General features: G+C 44.4%; 1 protein-coding gene across 15 annotated transcripts in view; it reads right to left on the bottom strand.

Annotated features, from left to right (window-relative positions):
- Positions 1–1619: 1619 nt before the first annotated feature.
- MTMR3 (myotubularin related protein 3) overlaps positions 1620–13515 on the bottom strand; it is a 240851-nt gene continuing 228955 nt past the window's right edge. For 8 of the 15 annotated variants that reach the window (XM_048821231.2, XM_048821239.2, XM_048821244.2 and 5 more), the window contains 4 exons: positions 12423–12533; positions 11783–11871; positions 7359–7385; positions 1620–4208 (listed from right to left, as the gene is read on the bottom strand). In XM_048821231.2, the coding sequence (XP_048677188.2) occupies positions 4037–4208; positions 7359–7385; positions 11783–11871; positions 12423–12533 (399 nt within the window). In that variant the 3' untranslated portion in view covers positions 1620–4036. The remainder of the gene's footprint in view (positions 4209–7358; positions 7386–11782; positions 11872–12422; positions 12534–13515) is intronic. The other 7 variants (XM_048821238.2, XM_048821240.2, XM_048821241.2 and 4 more) reach the window with 4 other exon arrangements.

The following is a 13515-nucleotide window of genomic DNA, read 5'->3' as shown; positions in this document are numbered from 1 at the left end:
TGACAAGAATACTGTGGGAGACCGTATTAAAAGCTTTGCTAAAGTCAAGGAACAACACGTCCACTGCTTTCCCCTCATCCACAGAGCCAGGTATCTCGTCATAGGCAATTAGATTAGTCAGGCATGACTTGCCTTTGGTGAATCCATGCTGACTGTTCCTGATCACTTTCCTCTTCTCTAAGGGCTTCAGAACTGATTCCTTGAGGACCTGCTCCATGATTTTTCCAGGGATTGAGGTGAGGCTGACTGGCCTGTAGTTCCCCGGATCTGCCTTCTTCCCTTTTGTTCCCTTACTCGTTTTCAATAGTGCATAAGGCTAAGTTTTAGTCAGTGTGTTTTTAGTAAAAGTGACAGACAGGTCAGAGGTAGTAAACAAAAATTCACAGCCCGTGAACTGTCCATAATTTTTACTATATGCCCCAGACTAAAACTTGAGGCGGGTGGGGGGACTGCCCGGGGGGATGCTGTGGGAGGGCGGCCCAGGTGCTGCAGGAGCAACATCCCCCTTGCTCAGCTGCTAGGCGAAGGTGTGGTCAGACAGCTCTCTGTGCTGTCTAAGCCCCGAGCACTGGCTTTGCAGCTCCCATTGGCCGGGAACCGTGGCCAATGGGAGCTGTGTGGGAGGAGGTGCCTGCATGCAGAGGCAGGGCAGAGCTGCCTGGCTATGTCACTGCTTCCAGGGAGCCTCCCAGCACTCGCCTCACCCCATCCCCTGCCCCCTCCCACACCCAAACTCTGCTGCTGTTGAGGGGGGGGACGGTGGCCCGCGACTGCCCCAGCATAAAACAGTCCCTTCTGTGACTTAAAATATGGAAGACAAAAATACCAAAAGGAATGTAAGTTTGTGTAATGGAAAGTGCCAGGTGTGTTGTAAGCCTAGGGCGCCGACATGAACTAGCTGCCCTAATGGAGGGACACTACTCAGGCCCCTCAGTAGGTTAGATTTGCAGAACTAGCAGATGAGTTCTCCGCCTTTGGGAGAGATTAAGAGAGTTTTCAGCATTAAACCTGAGTCCGTTTGGTTTGTTCCCAAAGAGCCACAGCTGCACCATCAAAATTGAGAATAAGGAGAAAGGTTGCAAGTAAGAACTAAGTCTTACTAACTTCCCCACCAACATTGTCAAATGGTAAATGTGACAGCATGGTTACCGCAGAGGGTAGAAATGCACAGATCTCCTGTTTCCAAACCCCACTGAAATCGGATGTGAAGACTCTGGTGACCTAGGCCATTCTGCACTGATGTGGTTGTGGTAATAAAATTATTGGCTCAAACTCTGAAATCTGATGGTCCATTCAGGGTAAGAGAATCTGAGGTACAAAGGTAGTTTTAATTCTCTTAACACACAATACTTCTGCCCAAGGGAAAACTGTATTGATTGTTATGGAGCAATACCTGATGCTCCATAGTTTTTCTGGTTTGAAAACATAAGTTTAATATTTTTCTTCTAAATTTAAGAGCACCAGTGTGCAACTTACAAAGACTCTCCGTGGAAAAGAAAGCAAGAGGAGGCTTATGACAAGCTCCTTTATGAAAGGTCTGTAGGTGTTTGTTAAACCTCAAATATTTCACCTACGAAGGACAGCAAGAAAAATAAATTAGGAGGTGTATTAGCAAATGCTCCCATGCAAAACTCTAAACTTTATTCACCTTTATTTATATATTTAACAATTCTAAAGTATTTACTTCTTGCTTTGACAAAAATGAAAAATATAGGAGCACTTTACTCCTCCTTAGGAGAGAAGGGTTATATATACAGCTATGGAGAGATCTTGGTTCCCCCTTTACATACAAAGAAAAATAATATTAATAAAAAAGTGCTTCATTGATCAAAAAAGACTAAGAGCTGCAAGCATTTATTCACACTATATATCACATACCCAAAAAACCCGTATCATAACCTCTTGGCACCTGTCATTAGGAACTGCAGAGTCTGACTTATTCCTGACTCTGCACCACAAAATGACACAATGTTAATGTGTAGAACTACACCATGTCCACTAAGGTCAAGCTTCTAACCACCAGCCTCAAAGGAAAAGCCAGCAAGATAGGAGCTGTATATTACCCTGGTTTCTGTTGCAACCTTCTCAGCTGTACCAGGAACTGTAACCGCTGTAGCAGTTCTAGTCAGGATTTTTACTGCATTTTCACAGGAATAATTCATTTTTGATAAAACTCAAATTGGAGACTCTAGATTTTTCTTTGCTTTTCCCCTGCTGATGATTTCTAAGTGTTTCAAAACATGTACCAGGGAGGAGCCAAAGAGCATTGTCACCAGACATCCTGCCCGCTAAGCACATCTGTGCTAAACCAGCATCTTGGAACATTCATTTTCATCTTGTAAATCTTCAGCTTACACTGAAGCGGTGTGGAAAGTTCAGGCATCAAGAATAAAATATCTTGACAAGTCTTTCCCCTAAGGTTCTACCAGGTATTCAGAGATGCTTCTCTCTTTATGAAATTCACTCTAGGAGTTGTCATTTTGATGTTCTACTGAAGGCAAGTACCCCTCTAGCCCAAGACCCATTATAATTCCTTGCACCTTTGTACTCAAAAACTTTTACATACTCCAAGGGAATCTGTTCTACTTGAACATGTCAGAAGTAGAAGCTGTCACAGCTTACCCTAGACAATATATTATACATTATAAAGTACTTTTCTTCCTTTTCCAAACTGCATTATACATACTGTATCAAAAGGAAAAGGGTACGTGTGGGTACCAACTGTTCTCATTTAGAAATAGATATTCAAGAGACTCACAATTTAATGAGGTGATTTAAAAAATTGCTTTCAAATTAGGGGGGGAAATCCATGATTTGTTTTGGTTCTTGATTAGATGCTTGATCAGGATTATCATGTCTAGAGTATACAGAACACAGAATGAAAAGGAGGAAATGTGCCACAGACATGACAAGCATCAATGTACTTATTTTCACTGACTGGCAGCCTCAGGCCAATGAAATTTTACTCAGCAAGATATCACAGTTGCTTTGAAATCTCTCATTAAAGTGTGAGTTTGATCATCATTGTGACATTCAGTCTATGTTTGAATGCACCACAGCGAGTGCCCGATCAACGAACCAGCTCTGCATTCTGGATCAACTATTCTAAAAAAATGGGACAAGGGTAGTAGTTTAAAGGTCTCCTCATTTCCCCAACACGGCTTTCTTTATGATGAGTTACATTTACAGAATGTTACACCAGTGTAAAACCAGTCCTGAACAGGAAGCCATTCGATGCCCTTCCCTTTCACTTCCCTCAAACAAGCACACACTTTCCTTTGCCAGAGGTGCCCAGGTGTTTCCACTCAAAGCCACAGCCGGCTTGGCTAACAGGAAGAAAACACGTGGATTACATATGTAAAGACAGAGCCGCTGAGCATGGTAATGGGCGACTGATTCCCCTTTCATGCCGTGAGGCTAACTAAACCCGCTCTAAGAACAGAGGGAGAGTGCTTGCTTGGGAAAGAGAGTCCCATTTTTTCTAGCAGCAACAGGTTCCCAAACAGCAGTTTCTTGTTTGGAAGTAATAGGAGTGACTGAAAGCACTAGCACTAAATTACCACTCTGCCTCTGGACTGAATCCCCTCCTCTCCTTTCCTCCATAACACTGAGACGTCTGTCTGCAGCACGGTTCAATAGTGGCGCAGCTAGAAGCATGAGGGAGACCTGGTCCCAGCCCCTTTCCCACTTCCCCAGTCTTTCAGAAAAACAAAAAAACATATTATATATATATATATATATATATACACACACACACATACATATATATATATATATATATATATATATATACACACACACATACACACCCCCACACCCCACTAACAGGATAAAAAGGAAAGGGGGGAATAGCTGGAAAAGAAGAATTCCACAATCCAGTGGTATGTCCTGGAGTTCTGTCCCTCTGAGCAGTGATCCAGGCCCAAACTCCAAAGTGCACGGCTTCTCCAGTCCCACCAGCCTCTGCCCACTAAGCATGTCTGTTTAGGAGAAGAGTCAGCATGGCCTCTTTCACCCTTCCTTCTAGGCTGGAGCTTCAATTTGAAGAGGCAGCAATAGGTTTATCCAGTTCAAGGTCAAGGCTGGAACTACTGGGATGCAAGCTGCTGTAGCAAGATTTGCAGACTCTGCTGGGTTCAAAGAGCTGTTGACTGGGAACTGGCACCTTCTGGTTACAGCAACTGGAGCAAAACACATTCCCACAATTCCTTGGATCAAGAACAGAAAGAGAGAAGAGAAATGGAAGAAAAAACAATTAGAAGCAACTTGATCTAGGGAGACAAGTTCTAATATTACAGTATGCCTTTTCAGGTGAACTAAGTGCTAGTGAAAGGGGTCAGACTGATAGCTCTGGAGACTGCAGTTATTCTCTAGACAACAGAGCGCAGGCAGAGACAGGGCAAGTTTCCCCTTCCAGCCACACCTGTGTTTCACCCCATGGGACCACCTCTAAAGATGATAAGAGACTGTCTCCAATTTGGGATCCAATCACTGGCCTCTACTAAGACTCAGGTACTTTTGGAATTTAACCCCAAGTGACTTAGGCAGCTAAGTCCCATTTTCAGTGGGACTCCAGTGCCCAAGACTGCAGCTGCACCAGAGAGTTTACAGGTGCGGAGCTGCACTGATGTAGCTTGCACAGCTGTAAACTCCCTAATGTAACCCACCAACAGCGCTGTCTACACTGGAGCTTAGGTCGGTGGAACTTACATCGTTCAGGGGCCGGGGAGCTTTTTCACACACCCCTGAGCTATGTAAGTTACACCGCAGTAAGTGCTAGTGTAGACACAGCCTAAGTCACGTGACTTTGAAAATTTTACTCCATGTTCAATTGTGGGGTGCACTAGGAACTGGACTGAGACCCCCAACTCAGTGGAAGAAGGCCAAAGAGCTGTTGGATGGTGAAGCTTTTGTTTACTACCAGTCTTGTCTATATTTGAAACAGTGACCTAAAGGTGAAAGGCTCCATGTCCTCATAATTCTCTAACCCTACAGTATTCCTTTCTGGTAAGTGAGAGTACAAAGGGGTATCTAAGCCTTTTTTCTTGTTTCTTACACGTATATGCTTTGGAAGATTTAAGTATAGGCCAAATAAAATAGGATAAAACTTTAATAAATGTAGTCTACCCACTACCCCCAAGATCCAATAAGGATCTGTGCTGCAATGGTTGTAGCTCAGCGGAACCATAGCAGCATCATACTTCTGCACACAGAAAACGTGAATATCAACCAGAACCATGCAAAGCCATAGGATAAGCAGCCGTGTATTCCTTGGGATAAGCAGCCGTGTATTCCATGCTTAGAAAGTGACAATAACAATGCAGCAGAACAAGCAGTCTTATTCACATTCCTGTCAGGTGTCAGTTGGCAGAGGCATGCTGGCTCATGCACCTCAGGGGAGTCATGGATAAATTTGGAAACTTGAAAATGATTAAGTTCTTCACCCCCACCTCCATCCGCCCAAATCCTGGCTCTGATCGTTCTAATCTGATGACCACTATAGTTCACAACCCCTTCCCTCCACAACTAGGCAAGCATTATTAAGGTGTTAGCACTGTACTTCAGGGACCTGAAGTTTTCATATTCTACACAGAAGCTTCCAGATTTTATCTGCTTGGCTTATGTTTTTCTCATTAACTCATTGGAGTTAGGATTTTGTGCCCTTGGGGGCTTATGGGGGGAGATCTTGATTTCCTGCTGCCAAGAGACTGATGGGCAGAAAAGTCTGCATGTGTCTAGCAGCCTTGATTAATCTTTCCAAGCCAGGAGACAAGATTTCCTGATGCCAGTAACTGGTGCAGTGACAGACAGCAAAGGGAAATCCCATTTCTCACCTCAATGGGCTAATTTCTCCAGCTGTGCACAGCAGCTTCTGGTTATAGAGCTCTAACTTTAGCACTAGGAAACTCCCTTTGGCTAGACTCATACACTGGGTTTTGAAGTCTTCGTACGGACTCCATTAGAAACTGCTATTAGAAAAAACTGCAGGAGTGAAAACAGTTTCATGCACTGCAATACCGAGAAGCCCGGCAGCAAAGCAGTTTGGATATGCTACAGCTCTGTTGCAGAAAGGACAATTATCTTTCAATTGTCCTACAATTGGGGGGGAGGGATAACTCAGTGGTTTGGGCATTGGCCTGCTAAACCCAGGGTTGTGAGTTCAATCCTTGAGGGGGCCATTTGGGATCTGGGGCAAAAATTGGGGATTGGTCCTGCTTTGGGCAGGGGGTTGGACTAGATGACCTCATGAGGCCCCTTCCAACTCTGATATTCTATGATTCTATCCAGCAGAAACTTACTTTTGACAGACTAGAACAAAATGGGTTTCTGGAGAAAAGCAGCAAACCATTTTTTAAAATTTATTTGTTTAGATCAGCAGCTTGCCTCACACACCTGATCTGTTTTCTCTTAGGATTCTCCCCCTAACTCCTGAAGGGCCAGTAGAACCTGTCACACTGTGTGCCTTGTACTCTGCTAGAGGTTCATTCAATCTCATCCATCTTTCCTCTCTAACAGACACCAGAGGCTCAATGGAAAAGGTCATATTCCTCCTCTGAGAGACAATCTGACTTTTGCTTTCCCAAAATCCTGCTACCACTCCCACCTTCTCTCGCCAAGTAATGAGCATCTACCCTTACCCTTCCTCCACCAGGTTCTACTTACTGCTTTCCCTGAGGCATTTTTTACTACTGCTAAAATGTCACAGCCACACCAGAACTCTCCTATATTATTCACACTTCACAGAATACTCAGACATACAGGAAAAGGGTTCAGAATAAACTGGTAACAACTAAATTTGTAGGCTGCTCCCTGCAATTAGAAGTGAAGCATTCACAGATTCCAAGCCAGGGGGAACCATCGTGATCATCTAGTCTGATCCTCTGAATAACCACTTGTAGATCTCCCCCAAAATAATGCCTAGCACAGATCCAATCTTGGTTTAAACATCCAATCTTGATTTAAAAATTGTCAATGAAGGAGAATCCACCATGACACTTGGTAAGCTGTTCCAAGGGTTAATTACTCGCACTATTAAAAATGTATGCCTTATATCCAGTCTGACTTTGTTTCTTTTTCTCAAACAAATGACTCACGAAGTGGGGGTTAGTTTGAACTGTGATGTGGATTACGTAACAAAAAACTGAGTCCTAAATGCCTTTCTGTGGAAAGAGCTGCCTGATCAGAGTCATATGAATCTAAACACCTGACAGGCTGTACTATCCACGCAGGGCTCATTTCTGGTGTTTTCTGGACAAGTGAAGAACAAAGATGAGTGGGAGGGGGAAATAAAGTTAGTTTGGAGACGTTATCAAAGAAATGCAGATAGACAACAGACAGAGGCTGTTGCAAATGCTCACCAGGTTTGATCAACACGTTCAGTGTCCCTGCAGGGAGGGGAGAAAGAGCTCAGAGGGGAAACTAGTAAAAGACGCAAATGGTGCCAACAAGGGACACTGAAGTTTCTTTAACTTGCTCAAGGGTACAGAATATGTGGTTTTCAACCTCATTTTTGCCCTCACAGGGACAGGGTGAGCAGGTCCACCCTGTGCAGCAGGATTAATGAAACATTAAGATACGAAAACAATTGATCTTCTTGTTGTAGGTCACTTATTTCTTACTAGTCCCTTGAAAGCCGTCTCAACCAATATGGGTAGCTTGTTCCAAACAGGTTGGAAACACTTAGAATGTCATGCAATGCAGGAACTAAATGGCAATTTGCAATAAAACTTGAATCCTTGAAGTGATTATAGTTCCCAGGGTCCTTAGGCGTGTCCAATGTGTACATACTGAACAGGAGCCCTCTAGAGCCTAGGCCTGGAAAGTTGTAGGCTAAATGGCAAAGCGATTCCAGGGAGACAGAGGAAGCAAGGTGTCAGTGCTAAATGGGAAACTCTTTGCAATGAGAATTAAAATAAGCAAACCCACTAGAGAAAGGACAGAGGAAAAAAGCAGAGCTCAGCTCTCACCAAATATGTCAGATGTATGTAATTTTAATACCTAGCATTTATATTTTTCATCTGAAGCTGTAAGTCATATATATACAGATGAGGAATCCTGGGAAAATCAAAACTGCTCAACTTATTCTATTCATTCTTTACTGGGTTTGTTTATCTTCTCAAGAGGACAGAATGGAACAAAATATAAAAATGGACACAAAGCACAGCAGATGGTTTAACTCCTTGCTGCTTCAAAGGGCAATACAGCATCAAAAACAGATGATCACCATCTGTTTAAGTGCTATCTTCTCTGAGCATCTTGTCTGCTCCAATATCCAACAACAGGATTCGGTAATATAGGGATACATCTTCATTCCCTGAAGCATGTAACTGGAGGTTCTTCAAGGTATGTGGTCCCTAACTGTATTCCACTGAGGGTTATGCGCACACACCATGTGCCCAGAGCTGTAGCTTTTCAAAGTAGTATTACTTGTCGGTCTGCTCATGCGCTCTTGTACCACCCTGTAGTTTCACCTGAGGCGATAAAGGGTAGGGCAGACCGACCGTGTCTCCAGTTACTTCTCTACCGCAGACATACCAGATCCCCAACAGACGAGAAGGAGGGTGGGACTGGAATATAGATAGGGACCATACATCTCAAAGAACCCCCGTTACAGGTAAGTAACCTCCCCTTTTTCTTTGAGTGACAGTTCCTATTGTATTCCACTGAGGGTGATTAACAAGCAGTACCTATATAGAAGGCAGGAGCGAGGAAGATGACGGAACTGTGGAATGGAGGACCGCTGCACCGAAAGAGGCGTCCATCATGGAATCATATATTGGAGTATAGTGAGAGGAAAAGGTGTGTACCGAACTCTACGTGGCTGCCTTACCTATGTGCAAGGGGCACAACGTGGAGTGCGGCTGTGGTTGATGCTTGCAGTCTCATGGAATGGACTCGTATCCCTCAGGTGGGGATCATCCCAACAACTGGTAGCAGTGTATCATACATCCTGAGACCTACCTGGAGATTCTCTGAGTGGAGATGGCCTGTCCCTTAACTTTTGAAATGGCTTCATCCTTTATAGGTAAAAGACCAGGGCCCTATGTACATCAAGGGACTGGAGTCGCTGTTCCTCATGAGAGGTGTGTGGTTTGGGGAAAAGGTAGGTAAATAGATGAGTTGGTTGAGGTGGAATTGGGAAACCACTTTTGGAATAAATCTGGGATGTAGCTGCGCTGAAACCTTGTATTTATGGAATATGGTGAAAGGAGGGTTTTCCCATCTTGGCCCACAGTTTGCCAACCCTCCTCACTGAGGTAATAGCAAAGAGGAAAGCAACCTTCATGGAGAGGAGAGAAAGGGGGCAGGAGGCCAGACATTCAAAAGGAGAGTTCATTAATGAGGTAAGGACTAGTTTGAGGTCCCACTGAGGGGTGATAGGCTGACTGGGCGGGTATTTACATATAAGGCCCTTCCAGAATCAGGCCATCAAAGGATGGGTAAAAATTGAATGCCCCTCCACCACAGGGTGGAAAATGCTAATAGCCGCTGCGTGCAGCCTGATGGAATTGAGAGCGAGCCCCGAGGTCTTCACACAGAGGAAATAGTCTAAGAGCATTGAGATGCCCACAGCTTCGGAGGCAAGGCGTTGTTGTTGTACCCAGGACATGAAACACGCTCATTTAGCCTGATAGGAGCGTCTCATAAAGTCCTTCCAGCTACTGGAAAGGATGTCTTGTACTGGCAAAAAGCATTCTCGTGCTAACAGACGTGTCCATCCAAAAACCAAGCTGTCAGGTGAAGCATCCATGAATCGGGGTGCCTGAGACTGCCATTGTGTTGTGTTAGCAGTTCCGGAAATGTCTGGAGCAGGAGTGGAGGATGTTTTGACATGCAGAAAAGAAGGCAGCGCGAGAATGGAGCAATCAGAATGACTGTTGCTCTCTCCCGCCACAGTTTGTGGAGGACGTGCAGTAGGAGTGGTAAGGGGGCAAAGGCATAATTTGTCTAGTCTACCAGTCAATGACCGGAGCATTGCCCTGTGAGCAGGCACCAAGTCCCCATCTTCAGCAATAGTGAGTGCACTTGGTGTTGGTGTGGGATGCAAGGAGGTCCACGATCAGAGTACCCCAGCAACCAAAAATGTCCGCAACTACTATGTCATGTAACTCCCATTCGTGGCTGGTTAAAAAGCTCCTGCTGAGAGTATCGTCAATCACATTCTAGGTACCAGGCAGGTAGGCTGCTGACAAAAGGATACGATGTTCAATGCACCATTTCCACAAGCATACCACTTCCGTACACAGCGTTGGAGATCTCATGCTCTCTTGTTTGTTTATGCAGTATACTGTGGTGGTGTTGTCCAACATGACGAAGATGTGACAATAATGGATAGCTGATAAGAACACATGTAACCGCTTTGTGTACCGTCCGAAGTTCATGGCTATGCTCTGGCACAGGGTCCATAGCACTGGTACTCATGGCAGATTGTTCAGGCTGATGTACGGGGGGGGTTCCCCAGCCAGGATCTGATTATGGCTCCATAGCGACCTCCATGAGGTGCTTTTTGAGGTGGAGAGCTCGGCCTTCTTGTGTAGAGGCAGGGAAGGAGAGGCAGATACTGAACCTGGACCCAGTGTGGGCTTCTCCCCAAACAGCACAAACAGTGTTGGTGCTCGTCGCTGATGGAAAATGAGCAAGGGCAGGAAGCGCAGACTTAATGTCTTCAGAATAATCTATTACCAGGCCCGAGTACTGAAAGGGAGGTGAGGTGGGGATTGTTTAGTGGGAAAACCGCTGATGTTGTGAAAATTACTACAAAAATACAATAAAATCCTAACTATGAACAAGAAGTAAAAAAAACAGTTTTTCTAGAAAGTTTGGAAAATGCATCACCCGTGACAAGAAGACAGCAGAAGCTCCGACTTGTACCACACGGCACTGAGAAGGAACAGGAGATGCTGCCCTACCCTTTATCACCTTGGGTGAAACCACAAGGCGGTGCAAAGGTGCATATGTGGATCAATGAGCGATATTACTTTGAAACGTTCTGGCTTCAGGTGCACGCACATAACCCTCAGTGGAATACAATCTTTACTGCATTGGCCTCGGTAGCACTACAAAAGTAATTTCCCCTCTCTTGGTATTCATCCCTTCTTGTCAACTGTTGAGAATAGGCCACTTCCACCTTAATTGAATTGGCCTCATTAGCACTGACCCCCGCACTTAGTAAGGCAACTCTTTTCATGTGCTGTGATATATATACTGCTTACGATATTTTTCACTCCATGCATCTGATGAAGTGGGTTTTAGCCCAAAAAAGCTTATGCCCAAATAAATTTGTTAGTCTCTAAGGTACCATAAGGACTCCTCGTTGTTTTTGCTGTTACAGACTAACACGGCTACCCCTCTGAAACCTGAAAAGGTTGTGATTCCTATGTTGATTGTACTGAATGGGAAAAGGTGTAGACAATATTTTATAACACTTACATTTACTTAAAAAAATATGCCTGCAAAGAGCAGACTGTCTCTGAATCACAATTTAAGGGAAAAGGAAGGCTGACTCTTTGAACGGGTACGGAGCTGACAGCAGGTTTGGCTTTCGAAATAGACATTGCAAATAAATTGAGACCCAGGAGCAAAACCAGACTTTTTCCCCCAGAGAAGGCTGGATTCCTTGCTTCAGCAGCACGTATGGTCCTCCTACTCTAGAATTTCTCTTATCCAGACATCCTTCCTAGTCTTTCCTAATTTAAGAGAAACGAAATTGTCAATTCAACTCAGACAGCCTCGCTGTTCAGCTGCTCCCCCTTTCACATTTAACTCTCTATGGACAGGTTACCTGCAGTGGTGCTTCCTGCTGGCAAGCCAGAATGTACTGTCACAGCCATAGCAGTGTGCAGCTAGGTGGTCTGGCAGCCATCGTGTCACCTGTGAAACACAGAACACAAAGACAAATTTGTCAAGGAGACAGCCCTTGAAAAACCAGTCTGGCCTGAGCTTATAAAGCCCATGAAGAGCACAGAGATGGATGTGCCCCGGCTACTTAAATTGAACAGATTCAATCCTGGCAATAATGAAAAAGAGAAGACAGAAAACTTCTCCTCAGAAACTGATCCACCAAATTCCCTCCAGCCACACAGAGAAGTCCTCTAATGTATAGCTCACTGATTTCTTTCTATACTTCAAAAGGTACCCAAACCTTACATGTTTACAGGGAATGTGTTAGTTCAGGGTTCCTTCAGCTATTGTCTTTCCATGGTTTCTCAAAAATTGTTCAGACACCTGACAGCAGAGGGCTCCTTGGCACAGATATTTGAAGTGTTAGAGATAAGTGAGGGCAACAGGGATAGTTTACAAGAACTGGTGTGTGACCATGGGGCTGTAGTATAACCACGTTATGGAGAATCATGTCCTAACAGAAAGAAAGAGGGAGGAATATCACAGCATAGGCATATCACAGACAGGGATTTAGTCTGTACCTCTGTGTCCTGTTTATCCACCTGCTCCCAGCTGGCTTCAGAGAAAATCTCTGTGCTGCAGCGAGACAAGCAGTTCTGATCCAGATTGCTTTCCGAGTCGGGTATTGAAGTCTGTTGGCAAACAAACACAGCTGAACAGAACCTGCACATACTCCCACTTCCACATGAACCAGAAGTAAACAGTTGGGAAGGGAGAATCTGTGCACCTCCTGCTAGGAAAAGATAGATTATGCTTGGACTGGAGGGGCTCAGGTCAAGTATACTTACATACCTATAATTTAGGTTGTGCCAGTACAGACAAGAGTTCTATCTGGGATGGGACTAAATGTGCATCAAGTGAGGCAGATTGCTTGTGTAATGGTGTACTGCAACAGGACAGAATGAAATTGTTATCCCTTTAATGCCAGGACATGGGGTTAAAATCTACCTGCTGCGGTGTTTGTGCAAGATTCCGGACACATAGCACATGATTAACAGTGGGCACCTCACAAATCTCATAGCTGTACCCTGTCAATCCAGTTTCTCAGACCTATCTCCTTTCCAAAGCTCTTTCACTTTAAAAAGCAATATTTATAATGTATATGCCTTGCTGTTTCTGATAGTTCCTTTGGGAAGATGTAAGTTAAAATCAAACATGTGGAGGTAAGGATTAGAGCCCACTTCCACAAGTGGACTGATGCTTTCTTGCCAGGTTGAACTTTATTTCAACTGACTTTGGTCAAAGGACACACACGACAGCTCTTCCAGACATGAGAGATTCAAGAACTTTTGTTCTCAACCTTTCAGTGCTGGAGAGTTGGTACCTCTGATGCTAGCTTAGAGAATATACCTATCAAGACCGGGCAGAAATAAAAGGTAGAGACTAGGACTAAGGTTTGTAAAGGTATGTAGGTGCCTAAAGATGTAGATAGGCACCTAAGTGCTTTTGAAAATCCATTTCAATCTGCCCACACGTTATACATTGTGAAGGCCCTTATCTCAATAAGAATACTTTGAATTAAGCCAGTGGGTCACATTTCTGTCAGGAACCCAAGCTCCAGCTAATGAGAGAAGACTATTTTGAATGATGCTCAGCAGACCTAGCATTCACAGT

Source organism: Caretta caretta, chromosome 15, assembly GCF_965140235.1.
Source record: "Caretta caretta isolate rCarCar2 chromosome 15, rCarCar1.hap1, whole genome shotgun sequence".
NCBI classification, from domain to species: domain Eukaryota; kingdom Metazoa; phylum Chordata; order Testudines; family Cheloniidae; genus Caretta; species Caretta caretta.
This window is presented reverse-complemented; position numbering and strand designations above follow the sequence as displayed.